General features: G+C 39.6%; 1 protein-coding gene across 1 annotated transcript in view; it reads right to left on the bottom strand.

Annotated features, from left to right (window-relative positions):
• Positions 1-18519, bottom strand: part of AMPH (amphiphysin) — a 127084-nt gene that overhangs the window by 24321 nt on the left and 84244 nt on the right. The window contains exons 7-14 of the mRNA XM_075142998.1: positions 18111-18196; positions 16105-16180; positions 15105-15187; positions 12303-12441; positions 10654-10782; positions 5595-5702; positions 1864-1887; positions 191-214 (exon numbers count right to left, since the gene is read on the bottom strand). Coding sequence (XP_074999099.1) covers positions 191-214; positions 1864-1887; positions 5595-5702; positions 10654-10782; positions 12303-12441; positions 15105-15187; positions 16105-16180; positions 18111-18196 — 669 coding nt within the window. The remainder of the gene's footprint in view (positions 1-190; positions 215-1863; positions 1888-5594; positions 5703-10653; positions 10783-12302; positions 12442-15104; positions 15188-16104; positions 16181-18110; positions 18197-18519) is intronic.

The following is an 18519-nucleotide window of genomic DNA, read 5'->3' as shown; positions in this document are numbered from 1 at the left end:
AATTTAAAGAATGAAAGTGACTAAATTAAGCCATTTAAGGAAAAGTTATGTGGTTTGCAACATTTGGAGGCAGTAGATTGCAATGTAAAAGAGCAGCAGTGATAGACAAAACCAGAGAACTGTATGTTACACCACACTGATTAAAGCATGTCTCTAGAGTAGTTGCGATTTTGGAGGGAGGTTTGCTTACCGGCTGCACCAATTCGCTGCTTGTCTGTATAGAAGAAAATCATACATATAAACCACAGAAAATAAGAACATGATGTACTTTGTTACAGCAGCAGTTCTTTAATTAGCAGTTCTCTAACCAGCAGCAGCTACCAAATTGGCATGGGGAAGAAGCAGCGGGTCCTCTCCTGCTACTCCACTGAAGAATAATCACAGGCCCCTGAATTTAAGCCACACTTCCAGCCTCTGGATTACATTATAAAAGAACTTCTACATGTACATTCAATATTCACCACACCTTGCTTTCCTCTGTGAGCCACTGACATTTTTATCACGGGTACCTTATTACGTCTCAATTGAAAAGAGGGGTTGCTCTGTGAGACAGTGAACAAGGAAGGAGACAACCCAAGTGACAGCGGAGCTTACTTGTATTTACACTAAGGCATCGCTGCATCACTCAGGCAATGCAGAGGGCCCTGAGCGTGCAGCTCCGATTCTCCATCACCCTGTGCCATGCAGAGGCATTTACATCCACACAGAGTAAGGCATCAAGTCACAAAGCCTGCTGTCTACACTGCCACTTTGAACAGATACAAATGCTGCAAGGAAGAACAACCACTCTGCACTCAACTTATTAAAATAAACTCAGTAAAAGATTAAGTATCCCTAATTTCAAATGTTTAGCTGTGAAGCTCACTACTTACTCTTTTTTTTAAAACTAGAGCAAAGAGGAAAATAACTATAATACAGAATACATATATAACATTAACAAGCTATAAATAAAACCGTGTGAAAGGAAGACATTGATAAAGCTATCTAATGTAAGTTTAGAGCAATAAATTCAAAACATTTCGGGGTTATTTTAGCTGGTCTGGATATTGGCAGCCTTGAAATTTTGGCTAGCCTACATACGTGACTGTTTTTTCAGGCTTTATTTAACCTTTCCCAATAGAAAGAGATGAGCATTTAATATACATCACATACACCGTGTGATCACAAAACAGTGCTGCAAATCTGAATGCATGAGAAGCAGCCACAGATTTCTGTGCTGGCTGAAGCTGCAAAAGGTCAAAAATGAGCGTATCAGGCTCCACGTCAAGTCAACCCAGCTAACTCCATGGCATAAAGTCAAAAGAAAGCTCACAAAAATGAGTTTTCTTCCTGCAGATCATTGTATCTGGTTTGGCACCAGGAGGAAGAAGGAAGGATTCATGCAGCTTCCTAAAGTAGCAGCTTCTTTTGTGAATAACTCCAGTGCACTGTAAGCCCACAAAGATAAGTTAAATTCTCTCTTCACTGCTGAATTTTAAGAAAATGGTTGTCCATTGGACTAAAGTCCTGAGGGACTACACCTTCAGATAATTAAAACGGGTGACTAGCATCCATTCCTACCCTCTAATAGCTGTAATTCAGGCATGAGAATAAAAGCAACACGCTTAGCTATAATGATTGTGAATCTTATTAGCCTAGACTTCTGATGTTATTTTGGTTTTGTAGGCCAAGCAACAGAGATTATTTTTTGTCGTTGTGTGTTTTAGAAGGTCCCCAGTGGCTTCATATACTTGAAAGTGTTTGTGACAGTCTGTAAATTCTTTATCTTGGCTCTTGGTAAAAACATTATAATCTGAGTTTAGGGTGTAACAAAATCAGAGGCACAGAAATATCCCAATTCACAATGATAAATGTCAGGCTTACCGTCCATAGATCCCATGGCAATGTCTGAAAAAAGGAGCAGAAAAAAGAGGTTTTAGAAAAATACTGTTCACATACTGTATGTTCAACATGCTATATAACTGTGTGCATTAACCAAAAAGAGAGAAATTATTTATATGCATATTTATATTCATAGAATCATAGAATGGTTTGGGTTGAAAGGGACCTTAAAGATCATCTAGTTCCAGCCCCTCTGCCATGGTCAGGGACACCTTCCACTAGACCAGGTTGCTCAAAGCCCCATCCAGCCTGGCCTTGAACACTTCCAGGGATGGGGCATCCACAACTTCTCTGGGCAACGTGTTCCAGTGTCTCACCATCCTCATAGTGAAGAATTTCTTCCTTATATCTAATAAAAATCTACCCTCTTTCAGTTTAAAGCCATTACCCTTGTCCTATCACTACATGCCCTTGTAAAAAGTCCCTCTCCAGCTTCCTTCTAGGCCCCCTTCAGGTACTGGAAGGCTGCTATAAGGTCTCTCTGGAGCTTTCTCTTCTCTAGGCTGAACAACCCCAACTCTCTCAGCCTGTCGTCTTAGAAGAGGTGCTCCAGCCCTCTGATCATCCATAATACGTTTTTTGGTCAAATGGGGTGGGCAGTATGAGATGCATTGTGGTATTTCCCACTTCAAAGCAGTTGTTGCTTTCCAGCAAACTCATACTGCCACGTGCTTGATACAGCCAGATTCTGAGCTGGTGACTGAATGACTTTCAACGGGTACAGGAGTCTCTGCAAAGTGTAAGCTTTAAAGACCTTACATGGGTCAGGTTTTTAGCCGGATAAAAAATGGTCCAGCTATCCAGTGAGAACATGTGGGTTTTCTCAGAACTCCAACACCAGGAAGGAAAATGGCATGCTTTTGGGGAATGAAAAACAAGTAGGTTGACTATTGTTTTAATTTTCTCATTCAGCCCGTTAAGTAATAAACGTTAGTGACCTTTCAGCAGAAGAGCTGAATAGACAGAAGAAAGAAAAGCAGCAAGACTTCATGCCAAGTATTAACAGTCCCTCCGACATGAAAAGAAACTCTGCTGGTTGGTCTCAAAAGCTGTCTGAGATGCTTCAAAACATATCTACTATATTCACACCTACGTTAAAGTCCATGAAAAACAAAAACTAAAGACCTTCATAAAGTAAAATGTAAAACTGTTCCTGAAATATTTGCAAATGTTAAGTGTGACATCTAACATTTACCTAAGAGAAAGGATTGCTGCATTTACCTTCTTGCCTGCTTTTTATTTTATAAGGACAGAATGGCTCTCTGAACAACTTCTGCTTTCACAAACAAAAGACATAATAATAACTCACTACTCAGATTTACAGCAAATTAACATCAACAGCCATTTCTCGATCAGTTTAATTTTGTTTAAGTGCAGGTACATGCTTCTTCAGTGGATGTAATTCACAACTGTACCTGCTTACTCTGCCGTAATGTTGTTAGCTGAACATTCAAGCTTTAAGGAAAAATGATAGGTCTCTTCTTATAGTGCTAACTGGTGCAGACTCTAGATGTCCTACAGACTTCCATGGAAAGAGAGATTGCTCATTTTTCATGTTTTCATTTTCCTTTCACTGCTGATGAGGCTTTGAGCATGAGGGGGAAGGAACATACTGAGGGAAAGGCAAGACAGACCACAGCTAGCAAATGGAGGTGAGGGCCAGGCACATTTAGAAAGGCCACTTCCGAAGCAGTCATAGAAACAGAAAAGCAAGTGAGGAAGGGCAGATTGGGGCTCACTTACTGTGATCTGATCACCCTGGCAGAGCAGCGGAAGGAGGTAATTATTAAATGATCAATAGGGAAGTCATGCCAGGCCTCCCGAGGCATCATGGCACAGATGACTACTCCTATCTTCACGTCACTACTTCAGCACAATTTGCTGAAGGGAAAATATCAATGACTGAGGCAAAAACTATACGCATATAGAATGACCACTTAAGGATCTCTTCTTAATCTCCCTGCAAAGTAGCACAGGGCTCTCCAAAGACTGCGACCAGTGACTTAATTCTGTCTGTGCTGCCATAGCAGTGATCCTGCCACATCCAATGAGACTAAGACCCAGACTGCAGGGCTGTCTTCCCTTCTTCTAAAAACACGGTGCTCTGACTCATCCTCATGCTCTTGTGGATGTGGACCATACTTTCTCATATATGTATGTTGGGAGGAAGGGTGAAAGGAGAGGAGAGACTGAAGGCACTCAGTGAATGCTTCCTATGCACCTAGATGAAAAAATACAATGTACTTTTCTACACTGAATGATATTCTGTGTTTCATGGTACAGCTGAATCTAAACTAAATCCTTTCCACTGAAGTAATAAACTCTTCTATGATCTGTACAATATGATGTCAGGATAAACGTGCTCTGTCACAAAAGTTAGATGTCTTCGGTTTAATGATCCCACTGCTCTAATCAGTGTTATTACAAGACAAGCTGAAAGTGTAGAGTTTCAGAGCAAAGTCACAGCTAGAGTTTTCTGTCATACTGAATGTCAGGGAATTTCCTTCCCCTTCCCTGTTTAGAGGGAGCGAGAAAAATAACAAATAAGATGCACGAAGCCTCTGCTATAATTAAACATTCCTCCTAGCAAACCACAATGAGAAATTTCAGAGTGCTGACAATACACTGTTTATCTGACAGTGCATAACCCATCAGAGATCACTACAGATCTCATTATATAACTAGGACTGCACAAAAAATAAGAAATTAATTAACTGAGGAAGAGAACAGCAGAGAACCAGGACTGTCTCAGCCTTAAAGCTTCTTGTCTTTTCACTCCTTTCCTAGTGTTGCATTCCTGAAGAGCTGATTAGTCCTCTCATGTCTCACAGTACAAGCCAGGTTAGTGATAGCCACAGGGATAAAAGATTTTGCTAACAGTGTGTTAATATTGTTTCCTTCTTGGTGAACAACACAGAGCTCCAGCTCTGCTGGCTACGAGAACTTCCCTAGTGTACTACCAGCCTTATGGGTAGTGAGGGCAAGTTCTGGATCTTAAAATAGCAGGTCCCCTATGGCAAGTCAATGAAAATTAGCAACACGATATATCAGCCTTTTCTTTTTTCTTTTCTTCTATTTTTCATATTCCTACAAGAAACTACCATGGCAAATATTACCGTAGAATGCAGAATTTCTTTAACACAACATCCTCCAAGGAAACATCCTACTCCATCCTCTCATTTTCCTTGAAGTAGGTCTAAAATAGATTTAAAAAGTGAAACTACTCAGATCATATGCCCCAAATTTTTTGTACAAAATTTCTGTTTTTTTACAGAAATTCCATCACAGCAAAGCAATCACATGCTGGCTCCATGAGACCTAGGTCCCCTGAGGCATCTTTCCAGACACGGAGAGTCAAAGCCAGGTCAGAAAAATTGTCAGAAAAACAGACGCTGGAGAATTATAATGCTGGCACTAAGAGTTATTTTAAAGATGGAAAATAACAGCATGCCGAAGTCAAGGCCAAGGTATCAGCAACCATTCTCATTGGCAGGCATCTCATTTTACCACTTGACAATTTCCCCTCTTTCCAGTTCATCCTCAACTACAGGCTTACTGAAGGGAAAAGATAGGTGGCTGACAAGAGCTGTTCAGGAAGATCAAGTTTCTCAGACATTGCAGATACGCTGCTCATTACGTACACGAGGCAAATCTTTGCTACCAAACAGCACGTTGCATTTATATGATTTGCCTTCCTCAAGGCAAAGAGATACCTGAGACATGGGTGAATGAGTAACTCCTGTTGATACAACTTCTGGCTTGAAAGGATCGAAGTCCAGATCTAGCAAAGATTCCTCTTTCTTAGCTTCAGGAACTTCATTCTGTTAGAAGAAAAACATAACTCTTGAAAAACTCATCTTTCAAAAGCTGCCCTGGGCAGCAAAATATTAAGAGGGCCAAGAAAAAAAAAAATTACATCACAGACTTTCTAGCTACAGTGCAAGCCAGGAGGGGAGGAAGCTCTGAAGACTTTCTTGAGCTTTAGTGTAACTTTTAATTTTATTTTTATGAGTGTCACTCTTACAATGCCTTTGTTTTCTGTGTAGTGCACCTTTGCCTTTTCAGGCTAAACAAATCACAGGCCTTTTGAAAAAGTGCTGAGTGTTCACCGTTTGACTGTGAAGGCCCTTTTAAAGTACTTTGAGTCAGACACCAAAATTAAAAACTACATAAATGGCACCCAATGTCCATATATTCTAATAAGTGAATCTCTCCCCAAACACAAACATTAGTGAAAAGCCAATATAGAAGGACATAAATGCATTTGAATTAAATTTCAATTCTGAACATGAATACCAATTAACATTTAATGCTGTCCTTAGCTCTAAACTTTAGGAAACATCTTACATAACACTAACTAAACCTTGCTACACTGATCTGCTCTTACAAAACTGGATTACGTGGTAGAGCCTTTCTTTGTTTGCAATTAATGAATTAGCCAAGGCCTCTGAGGTCACTATAAATATATAAATTGGTTCAATGGGCTACAGGTCTTTCCCTCTGTAAAGCAACAGGAACAAATAATTAGTGTGCCTCAACATTAGTGTGAAATTGTAGCTGAGATTTAATTGTCTCTAATGATAAATATTCTAGGCAAGCATCTTGGTTTTGGTAACAAGGCTAGTACTGGTTACTGCTAGTTTTTCAATGTTTATTTAATAGTAAAAGAAGCTTGTCTTCTGATGTACGGAATATATAGATAGTAAAGTATTCATTAGAATGCTATTTTGAAAAGTGTTCAGATTGGAAACAATACCGCAGGAAATTATTTGTACATAGACATTCACATATAATCTTATGTAAGAACGGTAACACAGGGTCAGACCCCATAGCCCAATGTCCTGCTCCTGACTGTGACCGAAGTGTACACCAAAGGAAGTCTCCTACAACAGGGCAGTCATAAGAACAGCAATACTAGGAGATAATAATAATAAAAATGATGATGATGATGATAATAATAAAATAAACAAAGCTTTTCTATTATTAAAACACCTAAGAGTGTAAACTTTCCAAATTAGTGTTACTATTGGTAAACAGATGTTCAAACGTAGGTAATTAATGGCTTCCATATGCCACAAGACATCTGAGCTCTCTGTGTCACCTTAAAACGTGATCCTCAGCTCCCATGCTAGGAATGACAGAGTGACCTGGAACTCTTCAGTCTGGAAGAAGAGTGCTAGGGGTGGTGTGAGCCCTTTCTACACCAGCATGAGAGGCACAGGGATTTGGCTGCTCCATGACTCCTCCAAAGCAGGAAGGCAGGTGGCAGTGAAGTTGATGGGGGCAGATATAAAGAAATATAATGAAATATAAAGATATAATGAAGTTGATGGGGGCAGATGGGGGCAGAATAAAGAAAAGGTGGTGGTGCTCCATGTGGCACAGAGTTCAGCTAGAGACCTCCTTGCCATCGGGTAGTGTGAACGTGAAAAATTTACACAGGCTGAAAGACTGAACAAACTTCTGGCAAAGTAGTCTGTTCAGGATTACTAAATACATAGAAATTATGTTGAGGAAGCCCCTGAGCTGCAAATGGCTGGAGGTTGGAAGACTGTAGGAGAAGGGGGTGTAAGGAGTACCAACTTTGCTTGCCTTGTTTTATATTCTTCCCTTGGCCTCTGCTTTTGACCACTGGTGATGACAGACAACTGGATAACTGGTCAGACACACTGAAGCCAGTGTTTAGTCTCACACTTCAAGAAGTAAAAACCAAAATAGCCCTCCCCACCAGCAACCAGCATCACATTCATTCTGTCGTGCCTGTCATCCGACATATTTAGATTTCATTACATATGCCCTTGAGGCACTAGTACTCATATGGTCATACAGCTTGATGAAACAATACAGCATTAGCTAGCATATAATCAGAAATGGATGGAGATGGAAAAGTTAATTATCTTTCAGTGAGGTTCGAGAATGAAGTTTTTATTTATGAGGACTGAATCAAATGAATAGGTATCTCACTTAGGCCATGCGTGATGACACCTAAGGTATCTGTCGTGACAGGGTACTGATCACTGACTGCAAAAATTACCATTACCTCTTACCTTAGACCAAAATGAAGAGAACACTTGATGTAAATTTAGGAACAAAGGCCCAAATAAACATATAGAGCAACTGAGTATCACGTTAGGTGGAAATTTAGAAGAAACAGGAACCTCAAGAAATCCCTCGATAAGGCAGAAAGCTGTGACAGGAAAGCCTGTCAATCATCCTGTGTTAATTCCATGATAGCATGACAAAGCATGAATAAGTGCCATATTTGAAGGAGGAAGCTGTGGCAGAAGCAAGGCTGTACCTCTTAGAGGACATGTACACACAAGGGATGGAGAAGGCACAAGAAACCTGCAAGGACCACCAGAACTGCCACCCCCTCTCTGCATACAGTCTGTACAAGCCTTAAAATAGCCCTAGCCCATATGGGTTGTTCACTTCAGTGCTGTCAGACACTCAGACAAGTTAAGTACCTGGAGGGAGCATATTATAAAGGCCTACAATGTCCAAGCTAGTAACTGGATGCTAGGGAGCAATGTGATGTGAAGAAAACAAGAAATAAAGCAAGGAACACTTGTTTCTAAACGATCCTTTCATCTGGTTATCCAGATACCACATCTTCTCACCTCTTTCTTTTACTTAGCAGTAACTAAATCCATTCTTAACAATGAATAAACTGGAAGTGTGAACTGCTTTGTTGAATCAGGGCCAAAATATTCAACAGCATCAAGCAGAACTGTCTTTCAGCATCTTGCACAACACTGAATGTATTGGTACTGCTTGGTAAAGAAAGACGAACAACAATTCCAGGCTGTTTGTGTTCCAGGGGAGAAAAGTGTTCGGCCTGTTTGTAATCCACTCTGAAACATGGGATTAAAGCAGCAAAGCTCTATTCATCAGCCTGTTGGTTTTGTGCCTCTGTGTGAGCACGGTGCCAGGGACACCAGTGGTGGTCCTTTGGGAAGTCCTGCACCATTAGAGGGCTCTGCAGGCTCTATAGCTTCCTCCATACTGCCCAACAAGGGCTCTGGGAGTACAGGAGATGCCATAAGCACCAAGAGGAATAAGAAGTCCATGTTTCCTGTGGATTTCATGAAATATCTTTTCATAACTGGTTCTCTCACAGTAGGATATAAAACCTATACATCACACTATTTGGGTATGCCTGTACATACTCAGAGACCTCAGATACAGTAAGGATGCTTTAGTGATGGGGGTGGCTTTTGTGGAGGGAGAAGTGCAGATGATTCATGAGAAGGTGGCCAGGGAATAGCTTAGGTTATTCCCAGGTCATTGACTGTGGAGGAAGGAGGGACATAAATCACTCACTGAAGGGAGACCAATTTTTCCTTGAGAGACAAGGGAAAGATATCAGGTCTCAGGAGCACGCCCCGCCTTTATTATGCCATTCCATTTTTATACCAGTCTCTCGTAGAAAGGACGTAAAGATTCTGGAAATGTGTCTTACACTTATTTAAAGCCCTGTTCCAGTGCCAGCTCTTAATGGAAAAGCAAACCGGTTCCATTTCTGCTTCCCTGGCTGGCCTGACAGGTGGGTACAGCATTTAATGCAGGGGGCCACATCTAGCACAGGTTACATCGACTCTTACCAGGGATGTCAAGGCTCACGCTGCCAGAGTGATAACTCCCATGAAGTCAGGGTACAATGATGCAACAGACCTGTAATCTCCCTTCAGCAGGAGGGCCCAGCAGCGGCTGCATACTGGGAACTGCCGTTAATTCTTTAATTGCCTGAGGACTTAACTATAAATAACTATTTTCTCTTCCAAATATATCCCTATGGACGGCAATGCCTTTTCCTCCCCTCCACAAGAAAACAAAACATCACATGTTCAAATTCTCTAAAATAATTTTGTTTTTCATTGCTGTGCCTACATTCTCCTGTGTTGTCAAATGAATTAGTACAAAAACAATAATTCACACGAAAACAAAAATTCATAAACATTCTGCATAAGCTTCAGATCTGCATATTTCTCCCCAGTCTATCAGACACAGGCTCAGATTTCAGAGTTGTAATTACCATCATAGAAAGGCTCCATTATTGAACGACCAGCAGTTACCATAACTGCATGAAAGCTGAATAACTGAATACAAATTATACAGACTTATTTTACACAACTCTGGCTTTTCTATTTGTTATATGCAATTTTTAAAATTTTGTAATTTCATAATAATGAGATAAAAGTAATTTTGATCACTTCTCTGCTGTGTAACTAAAGTTTCTATGAGTCAAAACCAAGTGAATGAATAATCTAGCTTGAGCAGCCTTTTATACCTGCAAAAAGTTAATTAAAACAGCCAAGTTCCATTTTCTTTCAATCACTCAAAAGAAAAAAGGAATACTTTTATGATTTTGATGGAAGAAACAGAAATAATGAAGGATCACTGTAAAGTGCCACTTGAGATGCTTAGGATTAGAAAAAAAGTGTCTTAGATGAACTCTCGGCTTGTAATGCAACCTGGATGCAGTTAAATCACAAACATGGCTGCTGCGCAGTATTTTTAGTCAGGTCTCTCAGGAAATCTCTAATTTTTTTCAATATGTTAGCAATGTCAGCCTTTTCAGTTATTATGAGTGGCCTATTCAAAGATAAAACACCGTATGTGTGACCCTTTCAAGATAACATAAAATGGTAATTGTGCCTCTGCCTTCTACATGCACCCTCCCTCCCCACGGAGATCAGCCCCAAGGCCACTATCTTGGAGAACTTCGGGTGATTGCAAGGTTGGACCCATACACCATCCTCTGAAATTTACCTGTGATGGGGTCGTCACATTGATTTCTGGGACAAAGTTGTCGTCAAAGAAGTTAATGATGTTCTCCTGTTGCAACTCCTTCGTGGGTGTGAGCTTAGGCAGTGGTGGGACTGGCGGACCTTTCCTCAGCTAGGCAGACAGCAAAAATGTCACAGACTATGTTCAGGGATAAAGGAAAGAGCTTTAAGCTAGGCCTAAACAATTTGTGTTAGGTTTTTGTCTCTGCTGTTTCACCTTAAATGTGGGAATAAGCCATGGGTTGAAAGGAACTGTTTGGTTGTTCACCACCAAATGCCTTGAAACAAACATTGTGGCAAAAGCAAAACAACTCTATGTTTCAAACTCATTCCAGCTCAGGGTTTAAGATTTCATACAAAGGCATTTCTTAACTGATTTTTTTCTGCTGTGACGGGCATACAGTGCAAGACCCTTCTTCTCCTATGCAGCCCATAGCTGGAATGGCGATGCTGCACAGAACCAGGCCTCTGCAGCTTTTTGGCTTCTTAAGTCCATTCCTGTTTAGCTTTGGGATTTTGTCCCTGCCCACCTGTCGCTGCCTTTAAAGCCTACTTAATGCTAAGACCACATCATCTCTGGGAACCACAGCACCTCAAAGGCGCTTAGGTTACTAATTGCCCCTGCTCTCCAGAGTTTCACCTAACTATGACAAACTAATTGCTTGGAATAATACCAAATACTATTGGATAATTTTAAAATCTGTCAAAAAAACAAGAAAAAAATTCCACAAAGAATCCTCAGGTGGTGTAGTGACATAACACCGTTGGCACCAGTAAGACTAAACTGAGTCTTACCAGATGAATAGGCAGTGAGGTGTCACATTTTGGGAGACCAGAGAAAACAAGCGTGCTCACATGTAACTAAATGCAAAACTAAATGTCTTCTGTTGTTCTCCCACCATAGAAATAGCAATCAGCACAGAAGTTATCCCAATTCTGAAAACATCAGTAACATCAACACAAGTTTTTGATATGTTCATGAAGTATCACGTACAACTCCTATGCTACAGATGAAACTGATGCATGAAACTGATTCCTATTTCACCAATACTGGTGAGAATAGAAATGACTCCAGTGACTCCAACAGTGTCAAACTTCTCAATCCAGCGTTAATAACAACCAATAAGCCTTTAATTATCAGTAATCATCACAGCAGTATTTAAGCTAGCTCTATTATTTACTATTTTAGAGGTTGGCCAGACCAGTGATACTCACTGGCTAATTTTTTTCCAGGGTAAGCATAAATTTGAAGATGAATGAGGAGCAGAAATATATAATGTACTGAAATTCACGAGGAGGCTTTAGAAATAGATTTTTCAAACTATCACTGCTGGGATATGGGTCCTTAGAGACTATGCAACTTTTTAAGAAGTGTTTTGCTTTGTCACCGCAATTCCCCCCAGCTCACCGGGCACCTTAAATTTTCTTCATTCTCCCTTATATAAAAACCACTTTCCACCCATGCTCGTGACGCAGGGATGAACAACCAATGAACAGAACAGAGTGCAACAGAGCCAGTGGCCTCCCTGTCATTTCTCAGTCACAGCCGAGATGAAAAATCCGCCATATACGTCATCTCAGCTATCTTTCACTGCACAACAGGCCAGTTTCTCCTGTTAGGTTTCCGCTTACCTGTGTGGGTGACTTAGGCCGGGCTGGTGCCGGAGATGCTGGTGCCAGCATATGATTGGGACTAGCAGTGGGGCTAGGCAGGGGAGAGACCTCCTCTGGCGGTGACGGTGTTTTTGCAATGCGGAGTGGACCTGAATCACTAGACAGAAACAAAGCAATGGCGAGGACATACATATCATGCTGACTTATTACCTTGACAGCCTGATGCAATAGTTGAACTGTGTCCCTGATGTAATGCCAGTGACCACAAAATGCAGCACACACTGGAGACGAACTGAGCCATTATATAATGACTAAAACTAAAACTGCAATTAAATTCAATGAAAATTCAGTGATCTACAGCGTCAAAGGAAGTTTTAATTTTGAGTGATCTTGATTTTTGAAACATCTGTTTACCTGTTCATTATAACTTGAGGAAAACAGAGTACGTGCATTTTTTCAGATTCTGTATTTGAAATAATGTTTCATTTGTAAGTTTGTAATGATCATAAAATGTGAGATGGAATTATTGTCTTCATTTCACACAGTTCTCAGAATAAAAGGCTCTAAAGATAAAAATCCCAGGGAAGGCATAACAATGAATAATGTAAATAATTTTAAAAGCTCAGCAACTTCAAATAAAATAAAACACAACCAAGATTATTATGAGGGTATCACTATTTAGAGGGACGACTCACTACAACTATAAACAAGCAGTAGTCAAGCAACTTCAGCAGAGCTCTGCTGATACTTAGAAAAGATCTGATGAAGTCCTGAGAAAGGATCTGCCCTTCCCATGAAAGGACCTGGTACAAACACTGAGACATATTCAGCTACCTAGAAATGCTGAAAGCTTACAACTTGCGGAGGCTATAAACTACGGCACTCAACGACCACAGTACTCGGTAAGAGAAGAGCGACTCCTACACATCTTCAGGGAGAACAGAAGCGCTACCTGATTGAGGAGACCACACCATAAACATGTTCCTAATGCTAACACAAGAAAAATTTGTTCTTTGGAAAGGACAGACTTAGCTCACACTCACCACCTCTTTCTGTGGAAATATTAAAAAAGAAAGAAAAAGCAGTTATTAAGAAATTTCTTTCCCAAGTACAATATTTGCCTTCAGGACAGAGTATCAATAGCATTCAAGTTTTTAAGATGTTTCTTTTTATACAGTTCTTTAAAGGAAAGATGAAGTACTGTGCTTGTCTAGTATCTCCTTCTCATGTATCTAAAAAGGAAAGCTGTTCTATCTTACAAAGACCCACTCCTGAATAGACTTTTAGAGCACCATAACTAATAATGGAAGACAAAATCTATCCAGTTTTCACATAAGGCTCTGTGAACAGTACAGCAAAAGAGAGTAACATGGTAATTAAAAAAATAACATATTTTTTAAAAGCATTTTTAAAATTAGTTAAGAAGATCATACCGCATTAACCTATGTGTACTCATTTGCAGCAAGAATTATTTTTTTCTCTCATTGACAGAAAGAGTAATTCACTGGGAACGAGCATGTGCATGCTGGACGTGGTCTAGGGGACATAGGTAGACAAAATACCTGTTTATTACAAAAACTGCTTGCAGTTTTCCAAAACTACATTATTTTTCATCCGATAAAAGTATTTTACAAATGCTTTATGGAAACATAGTCCAGCTCGTGAGCCCATCCTAAAGGGGCTGGAAGTGATGATGCATGAGCTAAAAACTCCTTGGGGGCAGTGTGTAAGTATATATGAGCATGGATTAACACTGAACTAATCCAAAACAAAAAATTTTGACACAATCTTAATAAAGTAGTTCTGAATTTTGCATTAGGTCAGAAGGTTCAATATTATATTTTTTGTTCTTCCTAAGTGAGACCAAAACAAATGTAGAAATATCAGCCATATATTTGGGGCAGATGTTATGTTGCTTGGTCAGTTTTAATTGTTGCTAATCTGGGTCCAGCTTGAGGGCAAATTAGCAGCAGCTACAACATTGTTCTGACTGCTTCTGATGAGCTGGGATTGGCTGGAAATTGAGGATTTATGTATTCTCTCTAAATATCATTGTGTTTTGATAAATCTCACTGTTTTATAATCTCAGCCTCTTCTGCCTATCACTATTACAGTACCGAGAGATCAAATTATGGCACAAGGCTACATTTGTTGCAAGCAAAAAATCAGAAATACTGCACTGACATCCACTGACCTTAAGAAAGCACCATCTAATTTTAAACTTTTTTTGCTTTTGTTTTTATTTTAAGACAAGATTTCTTTTGAAAGTCATTAAAAATACGGTATTTTGTGACATTCTTTTTACTTCAGTTTTTCAGCTTTTATGATGCACTCTCAGATCACAGTTCTTGACTTTTCCCCAAGAGCAGAAAAGATAAAAGCTCACTTAAAAAGGTTGGGATTCTCACCTAATCATATGCCTTTAGGAGCTAAAAACACATCTAAATATTTCAAGGCTTTAAAAAAGTTTATGAGAGGAACATTGCTGTAGACTAAGCATCTAAGAATAAATGAGCTATATACTTCGCTGGTGCAAATTGGTATAACAGTCTAAAATGAACCAAGGTAAATTGCGACAGCTGAGAATCTGGCCTTTATTCATTTTTTGAAAGGAAAAATAAGTGGGTGGTGAAGGAAGTTTTGCACCTATATTCATGTTGAGAACTTCATCCAAGGTACCTTCTTCTAGTATCCTGAACAATAAAACCCAGTGACCGTGTTGTGCAGCAATTGCTACTCATGGTGTAGGTGATTACTACGTATGCTGAAACCCACAAAGCCTACTGCAATGCAATTCATTAAAAAAAGCAATAAATTCACCTTGGTGCCCCTTGAATGGTGAAGGCCTTGTCTGCGTGCTGATCTCCCAGCTTCGTCATCACTTCATATAGTTTGTGACATAGCTGAGGAAACAAAACACTTGCCTGAGTTTATATGAAGCACTATAGCCATGATTAAAACACACAGGTGATAAATCTGGTCTGATAACTGATAACCTGATAATATATAATCTGATAACTTTAAAATGGCATATAGATCCTTCCAAAACTACCCAGTGCCAAGTATATCAAAAGCCTAAGCGGAAACTTATCAAAATCCATAGAATCAAATATAACAACAGTTCTTAAAAAATATAAGCTGGTTTTCAGAGAACAAATTTATAAGTGTAACTGACTGCTACCCGATCTCTGATGAAGGAAGTGGCCTAAAGTTTAAAGCAACATGGGTAGCCGAGAAGATTCATGTTTTCCCCTCAAAAACCTAACCCAAATTTACATGGGACTTCAGTCAAGTGAGTTTTCCATACCATTTTTGTTCCTATTAGTAGGTTATTACAGATAATACACTACCATTTAGCAAGGTACATTCAAAAGTTCTTCACTGGAACTGCTCAACTTGCTTAATAGTCCCAGGTATAACGTTGCATTGCTGACAATGTATATAGCCGTCTTGAAGGGAATGCTTGACATGTTTTTCTTGTACTGATTAAAGCAATGAGATGCTTAGCAATTGGACACGGAAAAAATACTGAAGGCAACAGTATGCTAAAAAGAATGGAGAAGTTATCAAAATAGAAAGTGAATTTAGCGCTACAACTGGTAATGCACTATAATCCAAAATTGTATGGGCTGCCCTTTCCTTAAGGAGAGTACAAAAATGACAAGCAGAAACCAATACAAAGGTTATGTTACAAATCTGTATGTAGGGCAAATTCTCATGTGTGCCTCTGCTAGATTTTTACTGCTGCATTACAAGACATTTGCTTGCTGTTATGCATATCATATAATACATTATACATGAGATATTCATTTTTACTCACTAAAGCTATTTCCTTGTGAAACTTGGCTTCGAGGCTGGATACATTTTTGAAGGTGTTCACATAGAAGCCAACTCGTCTACCGAGGATGGCACAAAGAAAGGAAAAAGAGAATGAAAGATAGGGATGGGAGGGCCAGAAAGGAAAATTAATTAATTTTTTTCCAGACTACAAGCAACATTCTTGATTATTATTCTCAGCAAAGCAAATTGGATCGAAAGTCAATATTTCAGACTAGTTCGTTCATGACTACTTCTGTTTGTGTTAAGAACCATCATATTTCACACCACACAGCGTGAACCAAGTTGAGACTACTCCACAGCGGGGGCCTTCAGCTTGTTTTAGATAAGGGGAAGATTGGAAAAGGACTGGCACGAGTGTGGCACAAGCACACGGAAGGCAAGGTGCTCTGGGCACCCCGTCTCCCACCGGACAGCAGGCAACCATTGACTGAAAGGAGAGAGGCACCACTCCGGCACCTAGGTGATGCAGGTGTGTCTGGCGGCAGCTTTAAGGTATACAGCTCAGTATGGCCTGGGGGTGGGTGTCCCATGCTCAGCCCTCCTTAAAGAAATCAGCCCTGAAATACACGCATATGTTTGCAAGAGAAAATAGTTTCTAATATAGACTAGACATTTTTGCACATGCAGTCAAAAATCTGCTTGCTTGGAGCGAGTGACTACATACCTCTTGTATACACTTCGAAAGTAGAAGGTGTTTTCTTAGGTTTTGAATTATTCTTTTTCTTATTTAAAACTTTCACGTGTAATTTCTCCAAACTTTTATTCACAAAAATCACCTTTGGCATAAGAATAAGCCTGCAAAATGTCAACTCAATGGGTCATTTTCTTCCTGAAGAATTGTAGTAACTAAAAAAAAGGACTCTGAAAGTAACTGCTTTATAAATTATGCCTACTGCTCAAATTAAATTCTACCTTTCCCTGAGACTAGTTAGTGGGCAACACACATACTGAAATAAAAGCGCCCTTACTCTAAATCATTCATATGCAGTTTTACTTTCAGTAAGCCCATAAAATAAGTATCTTGAAGTGGTAAGAAGGTTTTCAACTGAAATAGGCAGAAACACAGCAGGAAACCCCTCTATTGATCTGAAATTTAACAGAATTTGATTTAGAAGGCAGAGAAGACAAAGGGTACTTCAGTGACTCACAACACACTTCGACTCCAGACAGTCATTTGTTAAAGTATATAGCACACTAATGAGATGCTTATTTTTCTACTGCTTTTGTTCTCCTGTTCATTTTGTCTGGATTTTCTGTATAAACACAGTCTATGATTATACATCCCAAATGAATAATCTATGCCACCAAATGCTTTTACGTCGCAGACATAGTCAGCACAAAACTATGAAATGTGTATTCTGAAGTAGTTATAATATTATTTTCCCCTTCTTCTACAGCTTTGGTAATACTTTATAGGAATTTGGAAACGACAACTACCATGAAATCTTTATACATTGGTAAGGTTCTTCATTTCAACCTTTTACAGAAAAATGACCTAGAAATAGACCCACTGCAAATCTTCTAGAAAACAGTGTACCTGCTCTGTACGGTTACATTTGACAGTGGAAACATTTGATCCTTTTTATTAACGAGTGGCATTTTTTTTTTCCTTGAAAGGATCAGGTATCCATCACCAAGATTTCTGAGAAAGGTGATGGAAGCAGTGGGTCGTGGTCATGATCAGCTGTTCTGTGCTCTGCCACAGTTCTTTATCCATAAAATGGAGACCTTTTTGCACCTCAGAATGAAGATATGATAAAGAATCTTAAGTGCCAAGATACACTGAAAGAAATAAGCATAAATACACGTACAATAAGTATAATTTTGGATCACTTGCAGGTATTTTCCCTGTTATTATTTCAAAAGGACAATGGATGGGATCTTCAAGAAGCCATCAAAACATTTTCTATCAGCACGTTAAAATCCCCTGGTTCCCTTCCCTTAGTCCCCCTTTAGGCCTTCCAGACAGTATCTGCCTAGGCTTACCGTGACCACAGAGATGGCAACTCTTCTTGTAAATCAGTGTTAAACTCTTCAAACACTTTCTGTGCTTTTTGAAACTCTTCTTCTGCCTAAAACAAAATGAAACAGGGTGACTTCTGCAACTGCTATGATATAGCAAAACCTGCATAAGTTGGTTTTGTGCATTTTTTGTGGGTCTTTTACAATTTTTATTAAAAAAGGATGTGACTCAGTCCCACACCACACAGTCCAACACAGGACTTGCTGTCCCCTCAGTCTCATCAAGAGAGGAAGTTAGGGGTCAAACGGGACTCACTCCTCAAAGAGGTTGAGCGCACCCTCCCCACCCACCAAAATACTTAATACACATCTATGCTTAAGGATATTGCTAGTTCCATTTCTGAGAGAGGAAAAAGAAGAGAAACTTTGTACT

The sequence above is a fragment of the Calonectris borealis genome, chromosome 2, assembly GCF_964195595.1.
Source record: "Calonectris borealis chromosome 2, bCalBor7.hap1.2, whole genome shotgun sequence".
Lineage (NCBI taxonomy): Eukaryota > Metazoa > Chordata > Aves > Procellariiformes > Procellariidae > Calonectris > Calonectris borealis.
The sequence above is the reverse complement of the archived record's forward strand: the minus strand, read 5'-3'. Positions and strand labels throughout refer to the sequence as shown.